We start from the raw sequence: 26564 nt of genomic DNA, 5'->3' as shown, positions 1-26564 counted from the left end.
TGGCCAGGCATCCGGTCTGCTCTCTAACACAGAGACAACGTCCACAGAATGGGACTAAAGTCATTTCATGGAGAGCCCACCGGCTTCGGAAGCGACCACGCCTGTCTGATCCGCAATGCGGCGGTAAGACATCTGGAACCCCAAATCTGGGCTAAATCCAAGCCTCTGCCATTTAGAATACTTTGAAAATGCACTTCCCTGGGAGACACGAATTAGATTATATTATCCATTGAAACACGTGGCACTTTGCTGGATGGATGATAAGCTTTCCGTAAATCGCTGCTCTGGTTCTATTTAATACCAGACCACGTCAATTCACCAGAGAAGCAGATGCACACGTTCACGTGGTGAGAGCACGAAGCCTGCATGAGCACACAGCCGGCACGTGTTTTCAAGCAGCTTGGGTGTGACGTGCTTGCTCTCGTGACTGTTTCCTGCACTCACAGCGAAATGCTGCATCCCTGTTATTTAACCACAGTTTGAATACTGAAATCTAAGAATTACACATGATTGAAATTAACACTCCCCTTTACAATTAGGAAAATTGAATAAATTCAGTTATGCAAACTTTTGGGTGGATTAATTAATATTTTTTAAAATATACTCTTACAGTCGACATTTAGAAGAAGTTACTAGATTTATTTTAATACTTAAATCTCTGCAAATAACCAAGATTTTTTTTTAAAGATTTTATTTATTTATTCGACAGAGATAGAGACAGCCAGCGACAGAGGGAACACAAGCAGGGGGAGTGGGAGAGGAAGAAGCAGGCTCCCAGCGGAGGAGCCTGATGTGGGGCTCGATCCCAGAACGCTGGGATCACGCCCTGAGCCGAAGGCAGATGCTTAACCGCTGTGCCACCCAGGCGCCCCTATTTATTTATTCGACAGAGATAGAGACAGCCAGCGAGAGAGGGAACACAAGCAGGGGGAGTGGGAGAGGAAGAAGCAGGCGCATAGTGGAAGAGCCTGATGTGGGGCTCGATCCCGTAACGCCAGGATCACGCCCTGAGCCGAAGGCAGACGCTTAACCGCTGTGCCACCCAGGCGCCCCATGATTTTATCACTTAAGAATCTAGTTGGTATCTTGATGCTTTTGCAATCCTATGTTTGAAAAACAGAATAAAAAGGAAAATAGGGGACGAATACTTTAAAACTTAAGAACGAAGAAAGAAAACATAATGGGTATTACTTTTCCTGAGAGACGGCAATTTACCATGATTTAAAGCAGAATCAAAAGATAATTATCTTCTGGCACTAATTTTAATATGTGCAATAAAACAAAAATTATCAACTCTGAAGAAAGCAGGAGAATGTTTCCACTGAGGGGGTCCCATAAAACCGTGGGACATTGTGGGCTTCACGGACATCCCGTGGATATAAAACAGAGCTGTTTTTAAGAGTTCAGGGAGGAGGAAACATTTTTCTCCCGAGTAGGAGGAGGACGTCAGAAAGGACGAAATGGGCCCCACGTTTCCTCCCGCCCACATGCACAACTTGAAAAGACCAGTGAAACCAGAGGCTTCTCAAGGCTGGGCCCACCCAGCCCCAGGCTGCGTCTCCCCTGGGGGTCTCCGAAGGGCCATCTCCGCGGCCCAACACTCAGCTTTCGGAAGAGCCACAGGCAGAGAGAGAACAGACATATTGCACCGCCAACTTCAGTGTGCAACAGTGACAGGACGCCAAGTGCCACGGAGTCTGCCCCACAAACCCGCCCTCTGAGCCACTGGAAGAGCCTGCCGGCGCCCCAAGGGCCACGGCCTGGGCCAGTGCCACACAGACCGGCCCCCAGGGTTGGACGGTGCCCTGGGTCGACGCCCTGTCTCGCAGCCAGCAGGGACGCCCCACCAGGGCCAAGCGGGCCGCTGTGACCCGGGCCAGGAGAGGAGAGCTCAGCCATTCAGGACCCACACGGATGCTCACAGCTCCAGGGTCCAGGCTGCTGCTGCGCTCAGGGCCGTGGCCAACAACACTGTGTCTCCCACAGGGGGGAACATCCACGGAGGGCGCTCTTCAATCCACCAGTAGTCCCAGGTCGTTAAAGGCAGCAGCCAGAAAGGTCACCCTACTGCCCCAACACAGAGAAAGGTCACGAAGTCTCACCGTTCCCCAGAGCAGAGCAGTGGGCACACCGCTGATGCTGGACCCACACCCTCCAACAGACGGTCTGGACATGGTCCACTGCGGGCCTGAATCCTACGGCACGGCGTTTCACACCAGGAACAAGTCAGTGTCCTCATGGGAGAAGGACTTAACTGGAACGTGGGGTCCCCAAGCAAATGGCAGCCTGGTTCCCTTGGTCTTCCCTGAGAGGGCAACCGCGTCACTTGACCAGCGGTGCAGAGTTCACCCCCACCCCCTATACCATGCCCGCACTTGACATCTGGGCCACCCCCCCCCCCCGGCCTGCTGGGAGGAGCTCACCGAATTTTGGAGAGCAACCTGCTTCACTCAGAGTCGGCTGATTTAAATGTTCGTCTACAAAACACCATCTCAGAAATACCTAGTGTGAGGCCAGGCAGCCGGGCTCCGCGTCAGTCAGAAGCTGCTGGGCCTTGGGGATTGGGAGATTTGGGGGTGAGGCTGGGCTCTGCACTCAGACAGGCATGGGGTCGCATGGAGATGGCTGGTGAGGCCTCCGTCTGCACGAATTCTGTCCTGAGACGCTAGCGTGATGGACCCACAGGGACCTCTTCGTGTGCCCGAGATGGGGATGGGGGAGTTGGCCGTGACGGGGGAGCGTGAGCTCTGGGGCCCGCATGTCCTCCTGGTGGCCCCCAGCTCGGGAGCACTAGACTGGACCAGCCTGGCGGGCACAGAGCTCAGGCTGGGTTTCCTGACACGTTTAACAGCTCCCAGCACATAATTCTTTTCTCTCCAACTTGCAGAACCATTAGCCACCTGGTGTCTGTCTCCCTGGCCAGTGATTACAAGTACCCTGGAGGCCTGAAGGACAGAGGCTCTGCAGGCCGGGCAGAGGGCAGGAGCTGAGGCAGGAGGGCTGGGACGCCGGCTGGAGCCTGCATCCACATCACTGTGCAGACAACTCACGCCACCAAGTCCGTCTCTGTCCTCCTCTGGGCTCTGCTTTCGCTTTGTTCCCCGCTGACCGTGTGGTGATGGAGCCCAGTGGAGCCCCTGCCCAGGGGAGTGCGTACCCACTGAGCCACGGAGCCGACTCAGGGCAGAGGCAACAGAGCCCAGGCCCAGGTGGACGAGTGCAGAATCCACCTGCGGGCCCCAAAATGACAACTCAGAGAAGTAGGTGCCAGGTCTCCCACTGGGCAGAATGCCCTCAGGGCGACCCGTTGCAGACAGCAGACCCCGGAGTCACACCGAGCAGACCGGTGGCTTCCCCACTGCAGCTGCAGGTCCTGCTCTCACTCTGACCCTCACAGGGCTGGAGCCACAGCTCGCAGCCAGGAGCTGACTTCCTCCCTCCTCGAGCGAGGCAAGGTGAGCGCGAGCCACAGCCCAGACCCTACCTTCCCTCCAGAGGCTGACAGCCAGAGCCCAGCAGGATGCGGTCCGCGAGGGGGTCCTCCCCTCCTCTCAGCTCCTGGACCCTCTGTGTGACGGCCCCCGACACTGGCACCCCAGGTACAGATGCTGCCCTCGGCCTCCTGCGTCTCTCAGTTCCCGGGTCCCCCCTCGCCCCTCTCTGCTTCCCCAGGAAACTCTGGCCCCGAGCCTGGGAATCGTCAGGCCTGCAGTGAGGCCTGGGCAGCCAGCTCCTGCTGGAGGTGAGGAGCTTGACGTGCTGGAGCCGCGTCCCACCGCGGCAGGATCCGCGGACACAACCCTCTAGGTTTTCAAGCTAAAAACCGTCTGCGGCCTCGGTGTAGCGCCCCCTGGGGACAGGGTGCTGTGCAGTCCCCAGAGTCACGACCACCCTCGTGCCCCGCACAGGCCCACTCCCCTCTCAGCCCCAGACAGGACGTGCCCCAGCTGCCCTGGCCTGTTCCGAGGGCCAAGCAGGGCGGGGCAGGAGGGCACGCGAGGGCCTCGCGCACAGCTCCCTGCTACTGCCATCGCGCTCAGAGGAGGGAAGAGCCAGTGTGAGGTGCTCAGCGGGTGTCTGCTGACTCCCCCAAGCCTCCAGCGCATGACACTCACCCACAGGGCCCTTTCCTGGCCATTCCGTTCGGCAGCAGGAGGGGGTCGCTCAGGTGTCATGGAGCCAAATATGACATCGGGGGGAGGGAGGTCATGGTCGCTCATCTCCGGGGCTGATGAAGAGAAGCCTTCGAGAAGCCACTTCTTCACGGCACTAACATTTCACTTACTTAGGTGAAAATACTTTCAGAAAAAGACCTGAGGTACATATCTAAAATTCGCACCAACGTTAAAGCAAGAAAGTCTACGCGAGAGCAAAGAGGGACGTGGCCCGGTCACCCCGTCTCCACCAGACCGAGCCTGTCCCGAAGGGGCCGCACGTGCACGCGCCGCTACCTGAGCTAGAACACGAGGCTGCAGACGCTGATGACCCCAGCTGTGACCTCGTCACCCCGGCTGTGACGCCGCTGGGTGACCAGGGTGTCGGAGGGCTCAGGGGAGGTTCACGAATCCGCTCACACACACACAAAGTACCAAATTATTGTTAAAAACTACAAGGAACCCAGGGCTCGGGAGGCGGGGGCGATCCAGGGCCAGCAGCACCATGTGTCCATAGAGGAATGCGGACTGAGGGGGACCAGAGCGCAGCGTGAGGGAAGGTCAGGGTCCCGAGGACCAACGGGCACAGCTGAGGTACAGTCACGGGCAGGGCTGACTGATGGGACCGCACAGCCCTCCCCCCGTCCAGGTGTCACTACACACCTGCCCTCACCTCAACCTCGTGGGGCCTTCGTCCTCTCAGTAAGCCTCGCAGATTACTAGAACATTCCAAGTGAAGACGCTTACGTCTATGCAATTGGCTTCTTCTCAGTGGACAGCACATTTAAAAAAATACATATCCACCTGTTCTGCCTTGGAGAGAATTACTTGTCTGTCCTGAGGTCCATTTCTTTGAAAATTGCATTAAATGGGTTGAATAAGGCCATCTCTGTGGTTTCTTTAGCCATAAGATGCCATAATTCCATTAAAGCCCACCCGTTGGGCGAGGCATTTCCAAGAGGTTGGCTTCTCCATGAAACGTACTCAGTAATTTGAAGAAATCACAGAAATAGCACTAAATCTCTCCATTTTTCTGAGATTCAGAATTGTGCTTTTCCTTTTCCTGTAATTCATAAAATAAGGGGGGTGCGCTACGGGGCACGGGCGGTCCCTACTCTCTGCACAACTGCAGAGTCTGCGGCTTCCGAATCGACCCGTTTTACTCTGCTCCTGGGACGCCTGCGCTGTCCGATCAGGACTGCCACCAACACCGACTTCTGTCCTCTAGCACGAGGGTGTATTTGGAGAGGGTTCTTCTTCAGAAGCCATCTCTTACTCCTTTCACATTCTACGAGTGAACTTCACATAATTTAAAGACCGTGTGTAATAAAACCTCGTATCTGGCAACATTTTGTGGTCAACTTTTACATCTTATTGGTTAGAAATAAAATAATATGATAAGATGATACAAGAAAGTAGTCGACACTCTCAGTTTTATACTGAGAGGGAAAACTGAATCATACATTCTTAACTAAAACATGATTTTAGCTTTTACTCACTGTTGTGTAATGATTCACGTAATAGGAGTGACGCTCTTCTCGCTAAATGAATCACCAAGAGGCTATTTCATTTATATTTATATTAAATTTTAATTAATAAAAGTGCAGCAGTCAAACTGTACTTAATTCTCTTTTCTATTATCTGTTTTGTTGTGGTGGTGGTTTGCTTCATTTAGTTTGATTTAGGAAAAAAAAGCAATGATACCATCAAAGAGCCAATGGACATATGATGGTAAAAGTCTTTACTAATTTAATCAACACTTATCGAGTACCTACTATGTGTAAATTTTCATAGACAAGAGTACTCCATTTCCCTCTGCAGGAAAGGTCCCTCCTCACGAGCTCCTTCACCGAATGCCCCAAAGCGTACTGACCACAGGCACACTCATTATGCATGGCGATGGTACTCTATGTATTTAGTAGCAAGAGTAATATTCTATTATTTTAGTACAAACTCCCCGGGCAAAAATAGAGGGACTTTTAACTGATAGAGAAACATCAGAGCAGAAGAGAAATGCATTCCCAGTCTGGCCTCTTCCATGAAAGAGCATAAAAGTGCAAGGATAAACAGCTATTTAAGAAATGTATATACAGAGGGGCGCCTGGGTGGCACAGCGGATAGGCGTCTGCCTTCGGCTCAGGGCGTGATCCCGGCATTCTGGGATCGAGCCCCACATCAGGCTCCTCCGCTATGAGCCTGCTTCTTCCTCTCCCACTCCCCCTGCTTGTGTTCCCTCTCTCGCTGGCTGTCTCTCTCTCTGTCAAATAAATAAATAAAATCTTTAAAAAAAAAAAAAAGAAATGTATATACAGAATAATAAATCACAAATTATTTGTGCTTTGTTAATTATATGTGCATGCTTCTATCAGAGAAGATCATTAGTAAAAGTATCTTTTAAAAATAAAAATTAGGGGTGCCTGGATGGCTGTCGGTTAAGCATCCGCTTTCGATTTCAGCTTGGGTCATGGTCTCAGGATCCTGGGATAGAGCCGTGCTTCAGTCTCTGTGCTGGGCATCGAGCCTGCCTGAGATTCCCTCTCCCTCTCCTTTTGTCCTTCCCCCACCTCTCTTAAAATAAAAAAAAAAAAATTAAATTAAAGAAATAAAAAATAAAATAAAAAAATTAAAATTAAATATGAATGAAGCTTGTCTTACATTTGAAACCCACTGACAGCCGCGGTTGTGCGCAAGCCCTCTGGTTGGGTGCTGTTTCATCGTTACACTTAATCAATGGAATCATTGTTATACGTAATCAGTGAAATCAATCAATACACTTTAATACCGTAAAACACCAATTCGATGGGACTTTCTTCAGACGCTCAGAAAGGACGTGCATCGGGACAACCACAGAATCCAGTAATTTCGTGCCCCGCGTCCATAAACCAACTGAACGTAACCTTTTTGTGTTCTGCTCATTGAGGCTGATTTAAGTCAAATTATAGTATAGGGTGACTTAGGTAAACTGGCATTTCCCGAAACATCATTTTCAGCCCCTCCACAGCGAGAGCCTAGCCTGCCGCTGTCACCTGAAAATCCGGTGAGAGCTCGTGAAGAGTGAAACCTAGAGCACGCTTGCTCCGTGAGCGCACATGCCCTGTACTCTGTCGAAACCTGAAATCATGTCCTCTGACAATTCAAACTGCTTTTACAGAAAAAGGCACGTTTCTAGGGACATTGTTCAGAATAATTTTATATGTGTTCCTCAAGTAAAGCTCAGGACTGTCTCACTGCGTCAAGATCCACGGAACCATCGTGGTGTTCTCCTCGTTCCCTCGCACTAATCCAAGCTACAGGGCAAATCTAATGAGATCACTTTTGGAATCAGGGTGACAACACTGAACAAAACCAACTTCCCATTCCTCAAGTTCGTAAGAGAAGTACGCGTGTTGATATATTCATACAGTTTCCCAATCACTTCTGAGAAGAAAAAATTTCGAATTCTAGAAATATGATTCCCAAAGATACAGACGTAGTGAAGAGAAGGGCCATATGCACCCCAACGTTCATAGCAGCAATGTCCACAATAGCCAAACTGTGGAAGGAGCCGAGATGCCCTTCAACAGATGACTGGATTAAGAAGTTGTGGTCCATATATACAATGGAATATTACTCAGCTATCAGAAAGAACGAGTTCTCAACATTTGCAGCAACACGGACGGGACTGGAGGAGATAATGCTAAGTGAAATAAGTCAAGCAGAGAAAGACAATTATCATATGGTTTCACTCATGTATGGAACATAAGAACTAGGAAGATCGGTAGGAGAAGAAAGGGATAAAGAAAGGGGGTAATCAGAAGGGGGAATGAAGCATGAGAGACTATGGACTCTGAGAAACAAACTGAGGGCTTCAGAGGGGAGGGGGGTGGGGGAATGGGATAGGCTGGTGATGGGTAGTAAAGAGGGCACATATTGCATGGAGCACTGGGTGTTATACGCAAGTAATGAATCATGGAACATTGCACCAAAAACTAAGGATGTACTGTATGGTGAATAACATAATAAAAAATTTAAAATATGTATATACTTCAGATTTCCCTGCCATTTGTACACATGTATCTGATGGTCAGACCTTCGGATCTTCCCTCTCTCAGCTCAGCCGGGCGGAAGCTGCAGCCGGGAGGGGTGCGGGTGGCGTCCTGTGCAGTAGCGACGTAGCTGAGCGTTACACTGCAGGGCTGGAGGCAGGGATAGGGACATGTCGGGCAGAAGCCGCACAAGAACACATCAGACCTGTTCCACCCCTACCTTCCCACTGCGCCTTCGCGGCTCATTCTTCATGTTGCCTTCTGCGTGGTGAGCCAGTGACCCAGCAGGTCTTCCAGGTGGCTGCAAAATCCCGAGACTCGGGGCTTCCCATCAGGAGGCTTTCTTGGGGTGTGCATAGGGCGCAGGTGGGGAAGAGAAGCAAACTATTCCTAGTACCCTGAACTTTGAGAAACCTTTTGATTTTTTGCTTTGTTTTGTTCGTAAATGGGCATTGAAACCCGTTAGAAAGGAAAACATGTAACCTCCAGTAGCCGAGCTGTGGTTCTAAGGCTGCTTTTGTGAACACTCATGGCTTTCACCTGAGGCCGATCACAGTACATTCCCGTTATTACAGAGCCTGTGGTCCCTCGGCAGCTGGGTACTTTAAACCAGGAAGGACACTTTCTTTCAATAGGTATTTATACAAAAAAATCACTTGAAAAGGCCAGAGGGAACACACACAATCCACAGAGCGAGCGCAGAGATCACAGAACAAGTCCACTTCCGCGAAACCGCAAAAGTCGCGAACCAGCAGGAGGCAACGTGTCACCTCTCCACAGGTCAAAACAGTCAGCTTTAAAATGTAAAACTCTGTCAAACACTCCTGCAACCCACATAGTTTTGAGGACTTTGAACTAAATTAGCCAAGTGTTCGGACATCTCTGAAATTGGGTCAAAAACAAACACTTATTGTCAAATACTTCTATTTTTATACCTGAAGCTATCATTTGCTTGACATTTTCAGAGAACCCTTTTAAAGAACTTAGAAAATTTAATAAAAACATCAAAATCTGAACTACATTTTGGTGGTCAAGTCACAAGAATTACTTGTATGAGTCATCAAAAACTGAGGAAAAAGATGGATTACATGCTTAACTTCCAGAAAACAAAACCACTTCCTATGTCTATTAAAGCAGTCCTCACAAAGTGACATTGGGCCCCTTTTTACCTGAATTCTTATTGGTTTTGTTCTGCCGACTTTTAACTTGTTCAGTCCAAAGCGTGGGGTAACGTGATGCGATATCTAATAAACCAAAAGAAAATGATAATTATTTTTAATGCATCATGAAAACACAGTCTCTCAGTTAAAGATCGCAGTAGGTAGCCTAAATGCCAAAAAGTCAGTGTGCTCAATAAATCCATATTGCACATTTTTAAAGAAATCATTAAAATGATTATGTACGTGAGACGAAAGGAAAGAATAATATACATTTTCAAAAGTTGAGCACACGCTTTTGTTTCCCCGTTCTTCATCCAGAAGTGTAAATACAAGATATCTGGATCCAGACTAGCTCCACTGAAAAGAAGTGGGGATCAGGGAAAAGCCCCGACAGAAACACAGCCGCGTGTGGTGAAGATGGGATTCGTGCAACACGCAAGGTTTTGCTCAGGAAAGATTCAGTACAAACTACTACGTGGAAGACGTAATTTTGCGTAACTCATTTCAGGAACACATCCTTTTCTGCAGTACTGTTGACCAAACCCCTGAGAGTTTGCCGTGCGCATCAAGCCGCAGGCCCGCGAACCGTGGCAGCGCCACCCTTCGGCCCGTGACCTCAGACCCGTGACGTCAGTGTTCTCGTCTGCGAAGCGGCATCTGAGGACTCTGGGAGCTAACGATACGGTGTTGCACTTGGCGCCACGCAGACGTGAGCCGTTCATTCCCGCTCTCTGCAGAGCGCCGTGTAACCCCACCTTCCACTCTCTGACGTATTTACCATGTGCTCTCCTTACACTTTGTCTGCAAGCCCTCGTTCCTTTCCACCTGAGACTCTGTGACCCGTTGGCGAATACCGAAGACAATTTATGAAAGGGAAAATAGGAAATCCATCCTTGCCATGACTACAAAGCTCAAAAACCCTTAGAAACACTCGCACACACGTGACCTCACAAATCTCGTCTCACGCACCACATTGTGGTGAACACATGATGTGAAAGATATGATACATGAACAGGGAACAGGACATACGTGTTTACGCCCTTTGAAATAGTTTATGTCATCCAAATTATGCAATTTCCACTCATTAATTTTGATTCAAAAAAAGATCTTTGGGTTGTGCTATATGAAAGTACCACGGCAGCATTCACGAGCCTGCTCCAAAGCCACCAGGAAAGACGACAGGAGCCTCATAAAGTTGCAAGTGGCCAGATCCAGTCCACTTTGAGTGGACTCCCAGCAGCGTGACTGTCCCGACTTCCCAGGCCCATGACTGCCCCAGAGCACACCCGCCATCCTCCACGAGCAGGACCCTGTTGTATCTGGGGCTCACGTCTGCTGTCCTCGCCCATGACTGCGCCAGGGCATTTCCACCGCCCTCCCCCGTGGGCATCCACCGCCCTCCCCCAGCCAGACCCTGCTGTATCCGGGGCTCACCTTCTTCATCTCCTTGAGGTTGAGTCTCCAACGCTGGAGCTGTGGCATCATCTGAATTCAGAACGGAAAAGATTTGCAAGGAGACTACAATTATGAGAGTAAGTTCAGTAAGTGTGCATACAGGATGGAAGCTGAGGGCTTGCATACACCCCACACATCAACCAAAACCACCACCCCAGGTGCACAGGGAAGCGGAGCCAGGCAGGGGCTCCCCTGAAACTGCACAAGGCCCCTGGTGAGCTGCCACGTCAAGTGTGTGCAGGCTGGAAACCGGGCCCCTGAGGGAAGTGCTGGGTGGGATGCCAGTCCCTGGGAGCCAGAGCAGCTCGGGACAGGAGAGGAAGAGACGGAAATAACATAAGCCAGGGAACACAGCCGTGGAAAGGGGACTCACATCAGCAGAGTCAGCGAGTTGGGGTGACTAAAGACACAGAGATGGGCTGGGGTGGGCTGGGGAAGCCAGATATGCTTGCTCTGCACACCCCCCCCCGTTTTCCCGAGTACAAGGCAGGGATCAAAGAATCATGACTGACTTGCTGCCCTGTGCACCCCTGCACCATCAGCCCTTCCCTCACCCCTGCGGGAGCTGGGGAAGAAATTTGTAGAGGGACCAGTATCAACGTCACAGAGAGGGGGACGGGTGTGGGTTACAGAATCACTCTATGGAGGCAAAGATCCCAGTGGATAATCTTTATTCAGTCAGTAGAAAAACAGACTGGGGGTTCCCTGGTAGAGCACAAGGTTCTAGAGAGTTCTGAGACATAGCAGGAAGACATGGAGAATGAGCTGCTGGAAGTCTGCTCTGGAAGAGCGGGGCCCCTGCCCGGGCTGCGGTCACAAGGCATTTTGTGGGGCTCCCAAGAGCCAGCCTGGTGCTTTCCACTCAAGCTTGCTCATGTGATTTCGTTATATAATAATTTCAGGATTAAAATACAATAAACAGTGGGAGAGATAAGGACCAGCCACAAGGCTTATCTGTGATTCATGACTTTCCCAGATGTCTGAAGAATAAAAATGAAGTTTCTCATAAATTCTTTTTGGGGGAAAACCAAAAAGACTTTTTTTAAAGCTTTAACATGGAACAGTCTTTTGAAAAAAGAGCTTGCTTTCTGTCAGAACACAGACAAAATGTAATGTTGCCCATTTGAGAAACCCAAGTTCTAACACTGATAGTAACTGTAAACCCTTACGTTCAGTAATCTCCTTCCAGAAAACTAAAATTAAATGGGGGACATATCTACAGTATAGTTAACATATTCAGAAGTCCTTTCCAATGACATCAATCAAGCACATTATTAATGTTGTACATTTTTACTGAGGCCTAGGCAGGTCACCACTGTGGGGCCCCCAGCCTGTTCCCAAAATCACTGGGTCTGAGCCAGCCTGAAAACTCAGCCCAGCTCACTCACCCCAGGTGAGGCTTGGAGCACCATGGGGAGGACGATGGTGATGCTCCAGGGGCCCTCGTGTTTCCTGGCCCTGGCCCTCCCCCTGCCATCAGCATGACCCCCCTCCACCACTGTCCACGCTCAGGGCCCTCGTGGAGCTCTGTTCCGGTGTAACAAACGCACCAGCACCTACTGAACTCAGCCTCGAGAAAATGAAACAAAACCATGGAGAGCTGTGTGCTTTCTGTTTTCCCTACTAGAGTTTGCAAAGGCCTCATTTTTATCCGTAAGCCAACTGTGTGGCTTAATTTCAGGCATTTTCTCTGTTGTGTGCATGTCTGAAGATCAAGAGCCTTCAGCAGAAGGAACATACTCCTGCCTTAAGCTAATTTCTGGGCCCACATACCAATTCCCCAGGGATTTTTTAAGCTTCTATAGCGGGTTCAGCAATGTGCTGCAAGGCCTGCGTCAGGAAACCGCTTCTGAAGTAGTGTTTCATTTTGTCACCTCCGCCCCTTGGGCATCTGATTGATGTTTGTAATCATAAATCTTGTCCCTTCCTCCTCTCTAGAAAATACTGACATGCCCACCCTGGGACCTTACCCAAATCCAAGCTGTTCATCTAACGTTCTTTTCCAAACGTAAACCCTCACTCCAGCCAGCATTCTGACTCTGCCTGCCACTGTCTTTCCCCTAGAAAATGGGCTATTTTCCCCAATTATGAGGTTATTCTGTCCTACATCATACCCATCCCCATGTCCAAACCCTCTGTGCCCACCCATCACCTCCCCTTTCATGAGACAGCTCTGCCCACACTCCCACCAAGCCCCCCTCACACACCATCCCCACAGGCTAACAGCCCCAGGTGCCTATCCCTGTGTTTATCTTCATAACACAAAGGGACTCCACCGTCTTCCTAGGAGAGGGACGGTACCCGCCATAGCCTCAATGCACCTTACGGGAATGGACTTGAATGAAACTCAGGTCTACTTGGCTTTATATCACTTTTCCTTATTACTGGGTCAGATACTATAACCTACATCAGAAAAAAAAGAATTGCCTAAAATTTTGGTACTAGAAATTTTTTTGTCTTGAAAACAACTTCTGACTTTAAAGGTCGATATAAGATACAGACAGAAAACACATCCCTGGGTCTACAGGATGATGGCTGCGGGAAGGGCAAAGAGAAAAGACTGGACTCATGGAAGGTCATGGTGGGTGCACCGCAGCCTGCGTGAGAGGAACCAGGTGCTACGGAGTGGTTCCAAAAGAAAACAGCTAGCTGCTCGGCCTGGCTCTTGTTGGCCCGTCCCAGAGGGTGTGGCCGTCACAGGCAGGAAAGAGTAACCCTCTTTCTCAGGAGGAAGCGTGCGACATCTTTCTCAACGACCCTCCGTGATTGCTATCCTCCACAAGTACAAGTGAACTCAACAGCAACCTGGAGCCCTCCCCGCAGGTATGGACTCGGGAGGCACCTGCCAGCATCGACAGGGGTACCGGCACAAGCCGTGCCTGAGAGGCCCTCACATGGGTGTACGGGGGCTACCTGCCCAGCACCTGCAGGCCCCTGGCCATCCAAACGGGCAAATACATGTGTGTCGAAGGAATAACTGATTAACTGTGTCAGCTTTCCCTGTCAGGTAGTCTACATTCAAATTTGGACTTAAGGCATTGATTGAAGTAGCTGTTATATATTATCATCATAGAAATTTATTTATTTTAAGATAGTTACCTGTTTTTCCTGTGCCTTCCCTTTGGGGTACCTTTTCATTTACGGAACCTAAAAGGGGAAAATAAGGAATAAATTACTTTTGGCTCTCAAATGGTCATCAATAGTTGTTATGCAAATATTGGGTTTCACTTTGACTAGTTCACATTGCCTGTCACTTCCTAGTTAAATTACACGAGCCGTCTAGTACCCTGAGGTGACAATGTCATCTACAGTCACAGGCCCTCAACTAGCGAACTGAAGATTAGTTCCTACTTCTGCTGCTAACTAGTTGTCCATGCACATGAGGACAGACGCTCTTTAATACGCAAGAGATCACAGTTTCTTCACTTGAAAAATGTCCCAGTCCCCTTACCATGCATTTCCATGTTGAGGCAGCAGAATGAATTAGATTTAAAAAGGATACGTTTTTAAAATAATAAAAAGTTATGCCACCAAAGATAAATAAAACCCTGGTTTCAGCTGGATTTCGTTCTATAGGAAAGAAAACTGAGGAACCGTCTTTTTGTGGAAGAATGCAGGAAAAATGCTAAGGCTGTCAGAGTAATTCATGAGAGCATGTCTGACATTTATGTTACACTGAGAGGTTTGCATTACAGACGTGAGGTGTGGCTCTCTCCTCCCCGTTAGCTCACAACTGCCAGAAGCACTGTTTCACTCGCCAATATGACCCCTACTCGAAGGAATTAAAAGAGAAAATTCTGTTCAGAATGAATTTGGAGTTTACCTGCCGAATGTGTTCAGAATCGTCCACGCAGGATTCATTTAGAATTACCACAGTCTCATGCGGGGGTGCGCTCCTTAGCGAAAACATCTCATGAACCAGAATGTGAAGCCCATTAACTGGTTTTATAGTTTTGAATGTGACGTTGTAATACAGACCAACCTTTGTGCTAAAGATATAAACTTCATGACGTTTAAGAGCGTTTATCCTGTTTCTTGGAATCTAACAGTAATACAGTAGGAAATGTACCAGCAATTCATCAGAGGAAAGGATCTTACAGGACAGAGAAGTTAACACAACCTTGCGGAGACCACTCATTCTCTCGAAATACTGGCGGAAATCACACGAAGGTGATGGGTTTTTACGCCCTTTCCCAAAATTCAGTCAGCAGGTTTACTTCAAGGAACAAAATGCACACACGATAAGCCTTCCTCCAGCCGTGGGTCCAGCCGTGGGTCCACCTCGGACCTCCCACCCAGCTTGGGAGGGAACACACCCACTCCTCCTGCCGTGAGTCTAAGAAACAACGGAGCGACGTGCATTCGGAAGTCTCCCTCCGCCAGTGGACGGAAGGGACCGCGGTGTGCCCGGCTCTCTGGGCGGCGTCAGACGTGCTCACTGAAGCCGCTGCGGGTTCCTTCCCAGCTGATGCCCCCGCCACCGGCCTCCAGGCTTCACAACACAGGATTCTACCTCTGCCAAGAGCCCCTGGGATAGAAAAGGGGCCCCAGCGTGTGGCCTTCTCATAAGGCTTCCGGGGCCCTACTTTGCTTGCTTCTCTCTTCGAGCCTCTCTCCACAAATCCAGATTTCTTAAAGAGCTTAACCATCTTTAGTCATCAGCTTACTGTTATCATGTGTTTCTGCAATGAGTCAAAAAATGTTTTCTACTCTTGACTGGAAATGATAATATTTCAGTAATATTTCTAAATATGACTATTCAGGTTTTAATATGCTGAGCTAAATGTAAATATCCTACGTAGTCCCTCAATGCCCCACACGAGAGCCTCTCCACTGAGTTAAGGCAGTATTTTGTAATCTAAGGCTGTGAAGTCGCAGGCTGAGAGGCGGTGGCCGCGGGGCATTCGGAGTGCCTCCCTGCGCCCTGGGGCGCACTTTCTCCCAGACCGACAGCTGCTGAGCTTGCTCTCCCGCCCCCGGAATGCACTCGGTATTTACTCAAACCAGTCCACACGACAATCATTCCATCTTGTTCTCAGTAGGCCGGAGTGATCCAAGCAGAGTCAAGTGTCCTTGGTAACCTGCTCCATGACTCAAGTTTTTTGCGACCAATTTTTAAGAAGACCCTGAGGTGCTGTTCACGTCCTCTTCCAGCTGCCTCTGGACAAAAAGCCTCCCCCACACCCCACCTCCTTCCCCGCAATGTCCCGTCCCCGAGGATGTGGAGGAAAGCTGACCATCACTCCCCACGCAGCAAAACCGCTATGCGAACTAGAATCCGTGAACCCAAAACCAGAAAGCAGCTCTTATACTTTCCGTAGTTTTGTGGAGATAAGGATTTGCTGAAGAATTCCCGAGAATTTGGGACAGGTGAGATTCTAAGATGTAGGTGCGGAAAAGGGCTTCAAAACAGGGGACCTGGGAGACAGTGAACAGCTTCCTAAGCCACGGGCTGGTTGGCGGCACCTTCAAGACCTGACCACTGCTCGCGGTCATACACACCGCCCCTCAGATTCATATCTCAAAGGACACAGTTGAATTCCCTCCATTGGTGAGATCTCATCCCATTTAAATGCTATTTTAAAAGAGGTGGCTTTTTAAGCAATTAGGGCATGCGTTACTGGTGGAGGAAGCCACAAGAACACAAAGTGGGGAGAAGAACACCTACCGTTTATGGGGGAAATCATGTGAGTTGTAGTGCTGAGCACCTGGTTCAAATCCAGCTACACTCAGGAGTCCCGGCGTGTTGCCAGAAGGGTGCCCGACGGAGGGTGAGAGTTGGTGGTCTCAGCAGGCTCCTTCCCCAGCACCAACTGTGTTTTAGACACAATGGAGGAGGGGCGGTCTCCGGTGCGTGCGGCCCGGGCAGAAGGGAGAGGGTTAATGAGGTCAGCCCACTGCAGGCGAGCACGGGGCCTGCACGCAGAACGGATGGCTCCTTCAGGGCCCAGTTAAACAAGCCACAGTGATTTATCCCTTTCTGGAAATCACACATTCAAGTGCAGATTTACAACATCGCGTGGCTTTGCTTCAGAAAAAAGAGAGACAGAATCGGGGGTGGGTGGGGGGAAACTAAGAAAAGGAATAGAAGGAATAGAGGGCTCTGCTCGTCCTGCATTTTCTGGACACGCATCTCTTTGCTGTAACTGAGTAAACCAGTTGGCACTGTGCTCTCTGAAAGCAGGCTCGCCGTCCCCTCCACGCCGTGGGACAAACCAGCGGGCTTCTCTCAGGCGCTGGCTCATTGTGTCTGCCCCTCGTTCCGTGGTCAGAACAGCCTGCAGTGCCGTGAACAATCCCGCAAACACCACAGGCCTAGCGGTGCAGGGAGGAGGCAGAACCTGGGCCAGAGAACAAATTTACTACCTGCCAGCTCTGTGGCCCTGGTCAGGTGGCTTCACCTGCCCCAGCTTCCGTCCCCTCACCTGCAAAATGGGCAGTGCCAGGAGGATCTGCTCACTGGCTGAAGGAAGACGGCAGAGAAACCGAGGGAAGAGGCACACACTGAACGTTCACCCAAAATACCTCGGGCGCTCCCTCTGTGGCACATTCCACCTGTGGCCTCCGTCTTCACACAGGGGGATTTCACATGCAGAGGCGGCAACGGGGTCTGCCCATGACAGACAGCAATGCTGTCTCCACTCGGAGCAAGTGGTCAGACGGGGCACCAACGAGCCTGGGTGATGTCAGCCTCTCTCCGTGACCACGTTCATTCGTTCATTCAGCACGTGCTCACTGTGTGTGGCTGACAGTGCAGGAGATAAAGCACTACAAAGTGTCATCTACTTTGGGGAGATGAGCATGAAATGGAAATAACTGAAACAATGTATACGGCAGTTGTGCACACAGCTAGTCTCCACAGTTCTTACTGTGTGTTGGTCATGGCTCTAATGACTTCACATCCATGGAGTCATTTACTGCTGAGGACAACCCTATAGAGGAGGTACCATCATTATGCCCTTTATACAGATGAGGAGACTGAGATCTGGGCAGGTGCCTAACTGGTCCCAGGTCATTTAGCCAGCAAGTGGCAGAGCCAGGATCCACGTCCACACCGTTAGCCCTTGGGGGAGCTGAGCTGACAGGAAGGCCCCTGAAGAAGAGGGAGGGGTGAACGGGCCCTCAGGAGGGGATAGCAGTGTGAGTCGAGAGCAAGGCTAGCAGTACAGTGGGGCATGGCGTGTCCAACAGAACACTCCACAGCGTGCTCTGCAAGCTCCTTGTCCCCTTATTCTGTGCCCATCCTCTGTTTACGAGGACATACCTCCCCAGATGGGGCCTTTCTATCACCTTGACCTCTGCAGAGCCTAGCGTGGTGTCCACGTGTGGAAGACCTGAATCAGAGTCAGGATGCCTGAGCGTGACCTGTGAAGGCTGACGAAACTTCTGTCAGCTCCAACGGCCCCTCTGACCTCAGGTCCGCTGACCCTCCTAGCAGCAAACGGTCCCAGTGGTGGAGAGCGGGGGGTAGAAAGACTAAGCATGAGAGGCAGTGGGTGTCAAGCCCAGCATGGAAACCAATGTTGACATCAGAGCACTTGGAAACCTGCCAGCCCCATATCACTCTGTGGTCAAAAGCCAGCCCTACAAGCGGTGCCAGGTGTAGTCCTATGGTTGGGCCAATGTGCACAATGGGAGCTGTCTGCGCTCAATTTTTAATAAATCACTATGGCACAACTCCTGCCTGGTTACCTCCCGGGGTTCTTGTGACACCCAACCCCACCAACACTGGTGTCGAAGCCAAGAAACGGGAAGTCCTGAGCACAACACGACCGTCCATAGATCGCCCCGTGACCGTGCAAACGTGGTCAGGCACCACAACTGTGAGCTGCCCCAGCCCTCCCACGCTGGACCCGACACGTGAATGACGTGTGTTCTCTACTCTTGCTCCGCAAGACCCGGGCCAGCATCCGGCTGGTCCTACAGTCCTCCTTGGGCAACGCAGCCACCCGCCCTCATGGCAGCAGTTCATCCGGTTCAAGACCAGCTAGACTGTGACGCTCACTAGGTGTCAGGAGAAGATGCAGGAGCCTCTGCAGCAAATCCCAAATCTGTCCCGCGTGTAATGCTAGATATTAGGTACCTGTTAAACGTGGACTCTAACAGTGGGAAGTAACACCTCACACTAGCCAAGCAATGGTTTTCTATACACCATGACCTTAGCAACCGTAGATTTCTGTGAAGTGTCGGAGGAATCCTGGCTTTAAAGGAATCACAGGGAGGGGCGCCTGGGGGGCTCCGTCGGTTAAGCATCCGACTCTTGGTTTAGGCTCAGGTCATGATCTCAGGATGGTGAGATGGAGCTCTGTGTCGGGCTCCCCGCTGGGCATGGAGTCTGCTCAAGAGTCTCTCTCTGCCTCTGCCCCTCCCTCCTCCCCACTCTCGTGTGTGTGTGTGCACATCTGGAAATTTTATTAGAAATTTTACATACCCTGTGTTGGCTGTATCAGATTACTATTTTACCTCATTAGGGATGTAAATGAATTTCCTCAAGACTTCAAAAATTGTCACAGTCGTCCCTGACAATTTGTACTTTTCTCTAGAGCAAACCCCGGTGAGTGACACCTGCATGCAGCCACAGCAACACACTCTGGTTCTCACCCCATGACCCACAGGCTCCGTCCTCAGTGCACCTTCCACTCTTGCTAAAGCTCTCTGTTTTTATTCCCTTGCCAGGATGCACTGAAATATTTTACTTTACTATAATTTTCCAGGAAGAGAATTGTTAAGCCTAAATAAAAGCCATTTTGAGAGGAAAAAGGTCTCCTTCTGATCGGTAACCTTTCCAGTTCACACAAAGTAACTCTGAATTTGCATTTCAATAGTTCGTACAAAGAAATGCTCCAGAGACTGGAGAAGCCAGCTGTGGCTGTGTTGTTGATTTCAATATTTGGAAATTCAGTTCTTCTGGACGTTTCTTTCAAATTCCTCAGCTGTGCAGGTGGCTTCACTTAGCGCCAGGGAAATTCATTGGTGAAAAATGAAAAAACAGTTAGTTCTCTCGACCAAGTGGACACTTTCAGAAATGACTAGGATATGCGTAGAAGCGAGAAGTGCCCCCGTCGTGGGCAAACGCAAGGATCGTAGTTAAACTCCTGTAGACGATGCCTTGAGAGGTGATCCCATCTAACCCCAAGTCCTCTGTCATTCACGCCTGGACCTCCCCAAACCCAGACGGAGAAGTTGCTCAGTAAGAGTCGCAGACTTGCTCGCTCCTGTCTGCGGAAATGCAAATCCTCCGATAAGTGACCCCAAAGGAGAGATGACGCTGGATGCTATAAAACTTGCCAGGAACTGAGCAGGGCCGGAGAGCTGGCTTTCTGTCCTGCGCCACGAGAAGGCGCTGGAACCTGGGGAGTGGGGATGTCAGGTCCTGCTCGGGACGACTCTCCCCATAACCGACCCTGGTTTAAGAAGGGGGTGGGGTGGGCGGCTCTCAGGCCTCAGTCGTGGGTGCGGGATGTCTCCCCGCCTCTGCTCTGTACCCCCAAGTCTGTAGCTGACTTCAAACACATACCTCAAGCTGAGCTACATACGAAGATTCTTGGGATATTGTAACATGAAGAGCTCTTGCATGTAGGTTCAGCTTACAGTGTCTCACACTGCTTTGTACTCTTGCCAGGAAGAAGCTCTTGGCCACGGTGCACAGTTACAGAAGGGAGATGAGATTAAAAACCCTGAAGCTATTTCCAAATACTAGCGAATAGGCAAGCTACAAAAATCCTCCCTTGGAGAAAAGTCCTTTGTTTCTGAGGTCTTCTCCGCCCCCAGCAATGTTAGTCTTCAAATCTTTAGAAGGAAGAAGAAAAGAAAAAGGAAAAACCCTTACAGAATAAATATAAATCAGCCGCGTACAGATGGAGGCATGTCGACCTGGCCCCGCCCCAGCCCAGGGGACGGGGGAAATGCTCACTGGGCTCCCTGTCATTTCCTTCATCCCCTGGGCATCTCCCGTGCAGGCGAAGACCCTGAGCGGAAAGCCATCTGCAGAGCCAGGGCTCTAAGTCAGCGGGGCTTGCTGAGCATATAAATCTCCAAGCCATGAGCAAGAAACAGCTGCTTTCGGGCAGGGCAAAGCCTGGAGTGCATTTGGAGGCAGCTCAAAGAGCAGCTTTTTGGGACTAAACTCTTCAAGGCAATGTGCTGTTTGCCACGGACATGCGCGCTGTCCCGCAGGTGGGAGAAAGCTCCTGCCATCCTTCCCCTTCCAGGCCCGGCTCAGGAGCCAGCACAGCCAGGAGGGAAGAAGGAGCGGCACTTTCAAGAACGAATTGTGGGAATGACGGCTCTGCCCCCTTTTGACACCAGGCCAACGTGTCCTGCTTTTCCAGAGCTGTCCTCGCCTGTCCACGTCCTCAGGCAGCAAGACTTCCTGTCGTGTGCCTGCGGCTCCCCCGACCTCTCCCAGCCTGTGGTGACACATGTATCCGCAGGGCCCTCCACAGACCGTGAGTGCCTTGCCCAGCAGACACTCAACAGGAAATAAATGAATTAACAACGAACAGCGAGCAGGTTCCTCAGGAGAAAGTACGTTGGATGTTTCCCGTGAGCCACTGGATGGATGGGTCACCTACACTATGATTTACTAAAGCAGGATCTCACGACTCGTGAGGGGTCAGGAAGCACGTGTCAACAGGGGTGGGAGGGCAGGACCTGCCACCGCCAAACTTGCCCCTCCACGGGGACCTCTGCCTCTCCCCGCCCGAGCGCCACGCATTCCACGGCCATGGCTCGAAGGACAAGGCAGATGACTCCCTCGCTGTGCCAATCTGAGCAGAGCACTCACGCCAAGGGACCGTCCTTGATGAGCACCGATGAAAGCTGATGGCGGGTTTTCAGAAGCACTGAGGAGCGGAGGTGCTGGGTGGGGGGAGCACAGAGTTTCCTGTCCTCTGAGTACCTTGCTGGGGCCTGGACAAAGCCCCCACGTGCTTGTGGATCTCACACCTGGGCTTACACATATGCTAAGTAAGGAGTTCACGGCCCATGAATTTACATTATTGGATTTGGCAGAAAATGTGGGCTATGGAGATGGAAAGATAGAGTTTTAAATCCTAGCTCTGTCACTTGCAAGCACAGAGGCCTTGGTAGAGTCCCCACCTATAAACTAGAAGGTAATACCACTTCCTATCCAGGCCACCGTGATGCCCAACCCCTGGCGGGTCCCCTCGAGCACCAGCGGCAGCAGCGGCACTGACACGGGACAGCAGGGCACCGCCTCCGCTCCTCCAGAACATCGCGGACGGCAGACGTTAATGCCAGTCGCCCCCAAATCCTCGCTTACGCCTCTTCCAGCCCATCCCTCCCTTCCAGCCACAGGTGTGTCCTTTCTTATCCGCCCCTTTCCCTCCATCAAAACCCTCAGGATGATGCGTAAGTTTAGGAAGGATTTACGTCAGTGTGCTACTTCCTCCGATGACATTTACATTTTTAACTTTTTAAATCTCTTTAGATCTGTGGACTTCTGCTCTCGTACCGTAGACACACATGCACAGCCTGATAAACTATTGTCAAATCCAGAGAAGAAGCTTCCAGGGCAGAAGGAGTCGCCATGTCCCACCCCCTTTCCAGTCAAAATCCTCCCTCCCCACCTGGAACCACTGTCCTGATCCTACCATGACCCCTTGCTCATTGCCTTCGTGGCTCTCTACCCAAAGAAGTTTCTCTAAGTGCGGGAGCTGAGTTTTGTCTGTTTTTGCATTTTAAATGGACTTGTGTGTTTCGTGCTGTGTGCTTCCGCTCAGGACCACGTGGGAGCTGTGGGTCCACACAAACCGCACACACCACGTGATCCATCCACTCGGACACTGTGGACATCCATAGGCTTCCCAGGTCTGGTTGTTATCACAAATGCATCTCTGGACGCTCAGTGCTTGTCTCCTGCTGCAAACTGAGTGCACGTCTCCGGAGCCATGTAGCATCCTGTCACCCACGGTCGGAAGGCAAGCGGACTCTACACCCGTGCACTAGCACTGGGCGAGGGTCTGTGCTTCCATGTCCTCACCAGCACATCACAGATCACTTTGTCTTTGCTGCTAATCCAGTGGGCATGGAGGGACCCTCACTGAGTTTCCCTGATCCTAATGAGCCCACACCTTCACCTGTGTTCACAGGTCATTAGAATTTCCGCCTTTATAAAATGCTGTCGGTTCAAGACTTTGACCATTTTTCTGCGAGAGTGTCTCATCTCATTCTCCTTATCAATTAATAGGAATTTGGGTAATTTGTATTAATGGCTTAAGAATACATAATTATGGAATAGAGGAATGGTCCCCTTTTTAAAGGGCCATCTGGGAGAAGCGAGAAGCTGGAGGATTTGGGGGCAGGAGCCCTCCTCCGTTGTGCTGACACCTCACTAACACGTGGATGTCTGCTTCCCTCCTCTGTGGCTTGCCTCACGGTGCGTCTGCACGTGTTCATAGTAAACACATACAAGTTCTAAGTGATGGCTACTGTTTATGGCTACATTTTAAATCTCTTGTCACGTTTTTTATAGCGTGTATTTATAGGGTAAGCTTGCTGTGAACTCCAGGACTAAAGATAATTGTTGAACACCGAGGCTTACCCAATTTTAATAAACCAGATGAAAACCACTCTCATCGTTCAGAGTGAGTGGATAACGTGCACCAGCCATGAGACGCACGTGATAATTTACCAGTGAAGAGATGAGGATGTACCTAGAGAACGAGTCCCTGGCGTGTTGCAGATGGGAAATGTGATCCTCTGTGTTGCACGTCAGCATCACAGTGCCATGCAGAGCCAAGCCCTATCGCCCTGCCTTGCTGTGTCATTTGTGAGGCTCTGTCCACGTCTGGGAAGAAATTAAAGTACGTTATGCAAAAGTTTTTTATAAGGTGTCCACGCATGTATGTGAGACTGTGTGAGGCTGTGTGTGTGTGAAACTGTGTGATTGTGTGTGTGAAACTGTGTGTGTGTGTGAGACTGTGTGACTGTGTTGTGTATGTGCGAGACTGTGTATGTGTGACTGTGCGTGTGAAACTCTGTGTATGAGTGTGTGTGAGACTGTGTGTGACTGTGTGTGCCTGTGTGTGAGAGACTGTGTGAGAGACTGTGTGTGTGACTATGTGAGTGTGTGTGACACTGTGTGTGACTGTGTGTGTGACTGTGTGTGAAACTGTGTGTATGAGTGTGTGAGAGACTGTGTGTGTGTCACTGTGTATGACTGTGTGTGAGACTGTGTGTGACACTGTGTGACTGTGTGTGACACTGTGTGACTGTGTGTGACTGTGTATGTGTAAGACTGTGTGTGAGACTGTGTGTGTGAGACTGTGTCTGTGAGTTGTGTGAGACTGCATGTGTGTGTGAGACTGTGTGTGAGAGACTATGTGAGTGTGTGTGACACTATGTGTGAGACTGTGTATGTGTGACTGTGTGTGTGAATGTGTGTGAAACTGTGTGTGTGACTGTGTGTGAGACTGTGTGTGTGACACTATGACTGTGTGAGTGTGTGTGACACTGTGTGTGAGACTATATGTGTGACTGTGTGTGACTGTATGTGTAAGACTGTGTGTGTGTGAGACTGTGTGTGTGTGAGACTATGTGTCTGTGAGTTTTGTGAGACTGCACGTGTGTGTGAGACTGTGTGTGAGAGACTGTGTGTGAGACTGTGTGTGTGAGACTGTGTATGTGTGACTGTGTGTGTGAATGTGCGTGAAACTGTGTGTGTGTGAGACTGTGTGTGTGACACTGTATGACTGTGTGTGAGACTGTGTGAGTGTGTGTGTGTGAGACTATGTGTCTGTGAGTTGTGTGAGACTGCATGTGTGTGTGTGACTGAGCACTGTGAGTTTGTGGGTGCATCGTGCATGCGTGTATGAGCACAATCGTCCTGAGACTCTCCCTGGCCTCAGACTTTCTCAACAATTCCCAAAACCCTGCAGAGCTTCTGAGCACGACACCTGCTCTTCATGCAGAACAAGAGCGTGACTACCACGGGGGGTTGGCAGACCTTTTCCACGGCGCCCTGGAAGCTACAGAGCACATCAGTAGCACAGCAGGTGTGAGGTGACCCAGCCCCAAACTGCAGCCCGGAAGGGAAAGGGACGCTCACTTGCAGACAGTGAGGCTGAGAGCAGAGCCCCCGACCTCACTGCAAGTCTGACCTGATCCACGGAGCCTTGCCCACAGTCTCCATACAAGAAATACCAGACTTTCAAGCAGACTGTTTTCCATAATCCATCACATGGACAAAAAAAAGTCCACTCAACCACTGTGAAAATGGAGCATTTCTATATAGTCAAATTATAATTCCTGGTACCTGCTTGAAAAAAAATGCGTAAGTGGACAGTACAGGGGTTTGATTCCAAAAACAAAGTACTATTTGGAGAATATAAGAAAGTCAGCCAGTTTTGTACATGGCTTTTTAATAAAGATCTGTCAGACACAACTTAATTTTCTAACAGTATCACTAAAATCACAGAAACAGGCATCCCCCTGGCTTTCTCCTTTGTAAAATAAGGCTCGGTGCCCAGTGCTGCCACACGCCTGAAATAAAATACGCATATGACAGTATCTCCCAGCGTGAGGGACGCACAGAGAGGCAAACTCGTGTGTTCATTTTTCTCTTTCATTTACTCCATGACTTCGAAAAAGAATTATTAGGTGCAAATGTTAGCTCACTAAAAATATTTGTCAGCAATTTTTAGCTTTTGGATAACCAAAGAGTTTTTTAAAATAAATATATTTTAATTTCACATTATGCACACCCTGTGGTTTTTAAGTGCTGACCAGTCACTGGAAATATTAGGTTTCACGTTACTGTTAATTACAGATGTCATCATGGTGAGCAGTTATGAGTCCTGGCCTGTGCCTTGGCTCCCGGTGTAAATGTCTGAATCATGAACCAAATTCCTAATTATAAGATGTCTGACCTTCAAAAAACTTAAGTCTAAAAGCAAATCCTAAATGCAAATGTTTCAATATTTTACGTGAAAAATCAGGAACATGCTTTGTGCTTTATTATCTCCATGGCCGTCCCGACTGTTTTACCAAAGTCTAATCCAGGGACCTAGATGCAGAGTCACGCATCCCTTCATAGACGGTCTCATAGCCCCCCGGCCCATTAATCCCGTCAAGCTGTAAAACATTCTCCAGTAAACATGACCAGAATTATTTTTGGTAAAATATCAAAGGAAAATGGACTATCTCATAGGTTATACTGCCAGTATTAATGCCTTCAGTGTATCAGCCCCTCTGGAGTAATAAAATAACACAAATAAACCATCTGGCGTGGAGTTACAGAGAATGATCCCCTTTTTCTTTGCAAACATATACATATAAAACCAGACTTTTCTTTCTCTTTCTTTTTTTTTTGCCAAAGAAAATATGTGGTCGTTTCCACTGCTGACTACAGTCCTTGTGGTCATTCCTAAAAAACTCAGAGTCTGAATCAAAGAACCTATCAGAGTTCGGACCAGATCTTCCACTGGGAAAACTGTCTTAGAAACAGTTTTCACCATATTTTAGGCTTTGTCCCGCGACAGAAACCCAGTTCCTGTGAATTCTCACAACGACCTATGCTGGATTTCTTTGGAATTGTGAGCAGACACGGGTGGGGGACCAGAATGACAGGGGACAGCGGTCAGGAGAAGGCTCAGCCGCACAGTCGCGGACCTACCCGGGCACCTGGGTGTCTTGTGGGCCACGGCCGTGCCGCTGACGGGCCTCCCGTTGGGCGTGACGCACCAGCAGTATCCGGTGTAGCTGTGACACTGCACCTGCGGGACGGCGGGACGGGGGGGGGGGGGGGC

General features: G+C 50.0%; 1 protein-coding gene across 3 annotated transcripts in view; it reads right to left on the bottom strand.

Annotated features, from left to right (window-relative positions):
* SMOC2 (SPARC related modular calcium binding 2) overlaps window positions 1-26564 on the bottom strand; it is a 155574-nt gene that overhangs the window by 71133 nt on the left and 57877 nt on the right. For 2 of the 3 annotated variants that reach the window (XM_040628072.1, XM_040628073.1), the window contains exons 4-7: window positions 26432-26531; window positions 13894-13941; window positions 10774-10824; window positions 9349-9423 (exon numbers count right to left, since the gene is read on the bottom strand). In XM_040628072.1, the coding sequence (XP_040484006.1) occupies window positions 9349-9423; window positions 10774-10824; window positions 13894-13941; window positions 26432-26531 (274 nt within the window). Of the gene's footprint in view, window positions 1-9348; window positions 9424-10773; window positions 10858-13893; window positions 13942-26431; window positions 26532-26564 lie in introns of all 3 variants that reach the window. The other variant, XM_040628071.1, reaches the window with a different exon arrangement.

The sequence above is a fragment of the Ursus maritimus genome, unplaced genomic scaffold (genome assembly GCF_017311325.1).
Source record: "Ursus maritimus isolate PB19 unplaced genomic scaffold, ASM1731132v1 scaffold_13, whole genome shotgun sequence".
NCBI lineage: Eukaryota > Metazoa > Chordata > Mammalia > Carnivora > Ursidae > Ursus > Ursus maritimus.
Note: the sequence above shows the minus strand (reverse complement) of the source record. Positions and strands in the feature narration are given on the sequence as shown.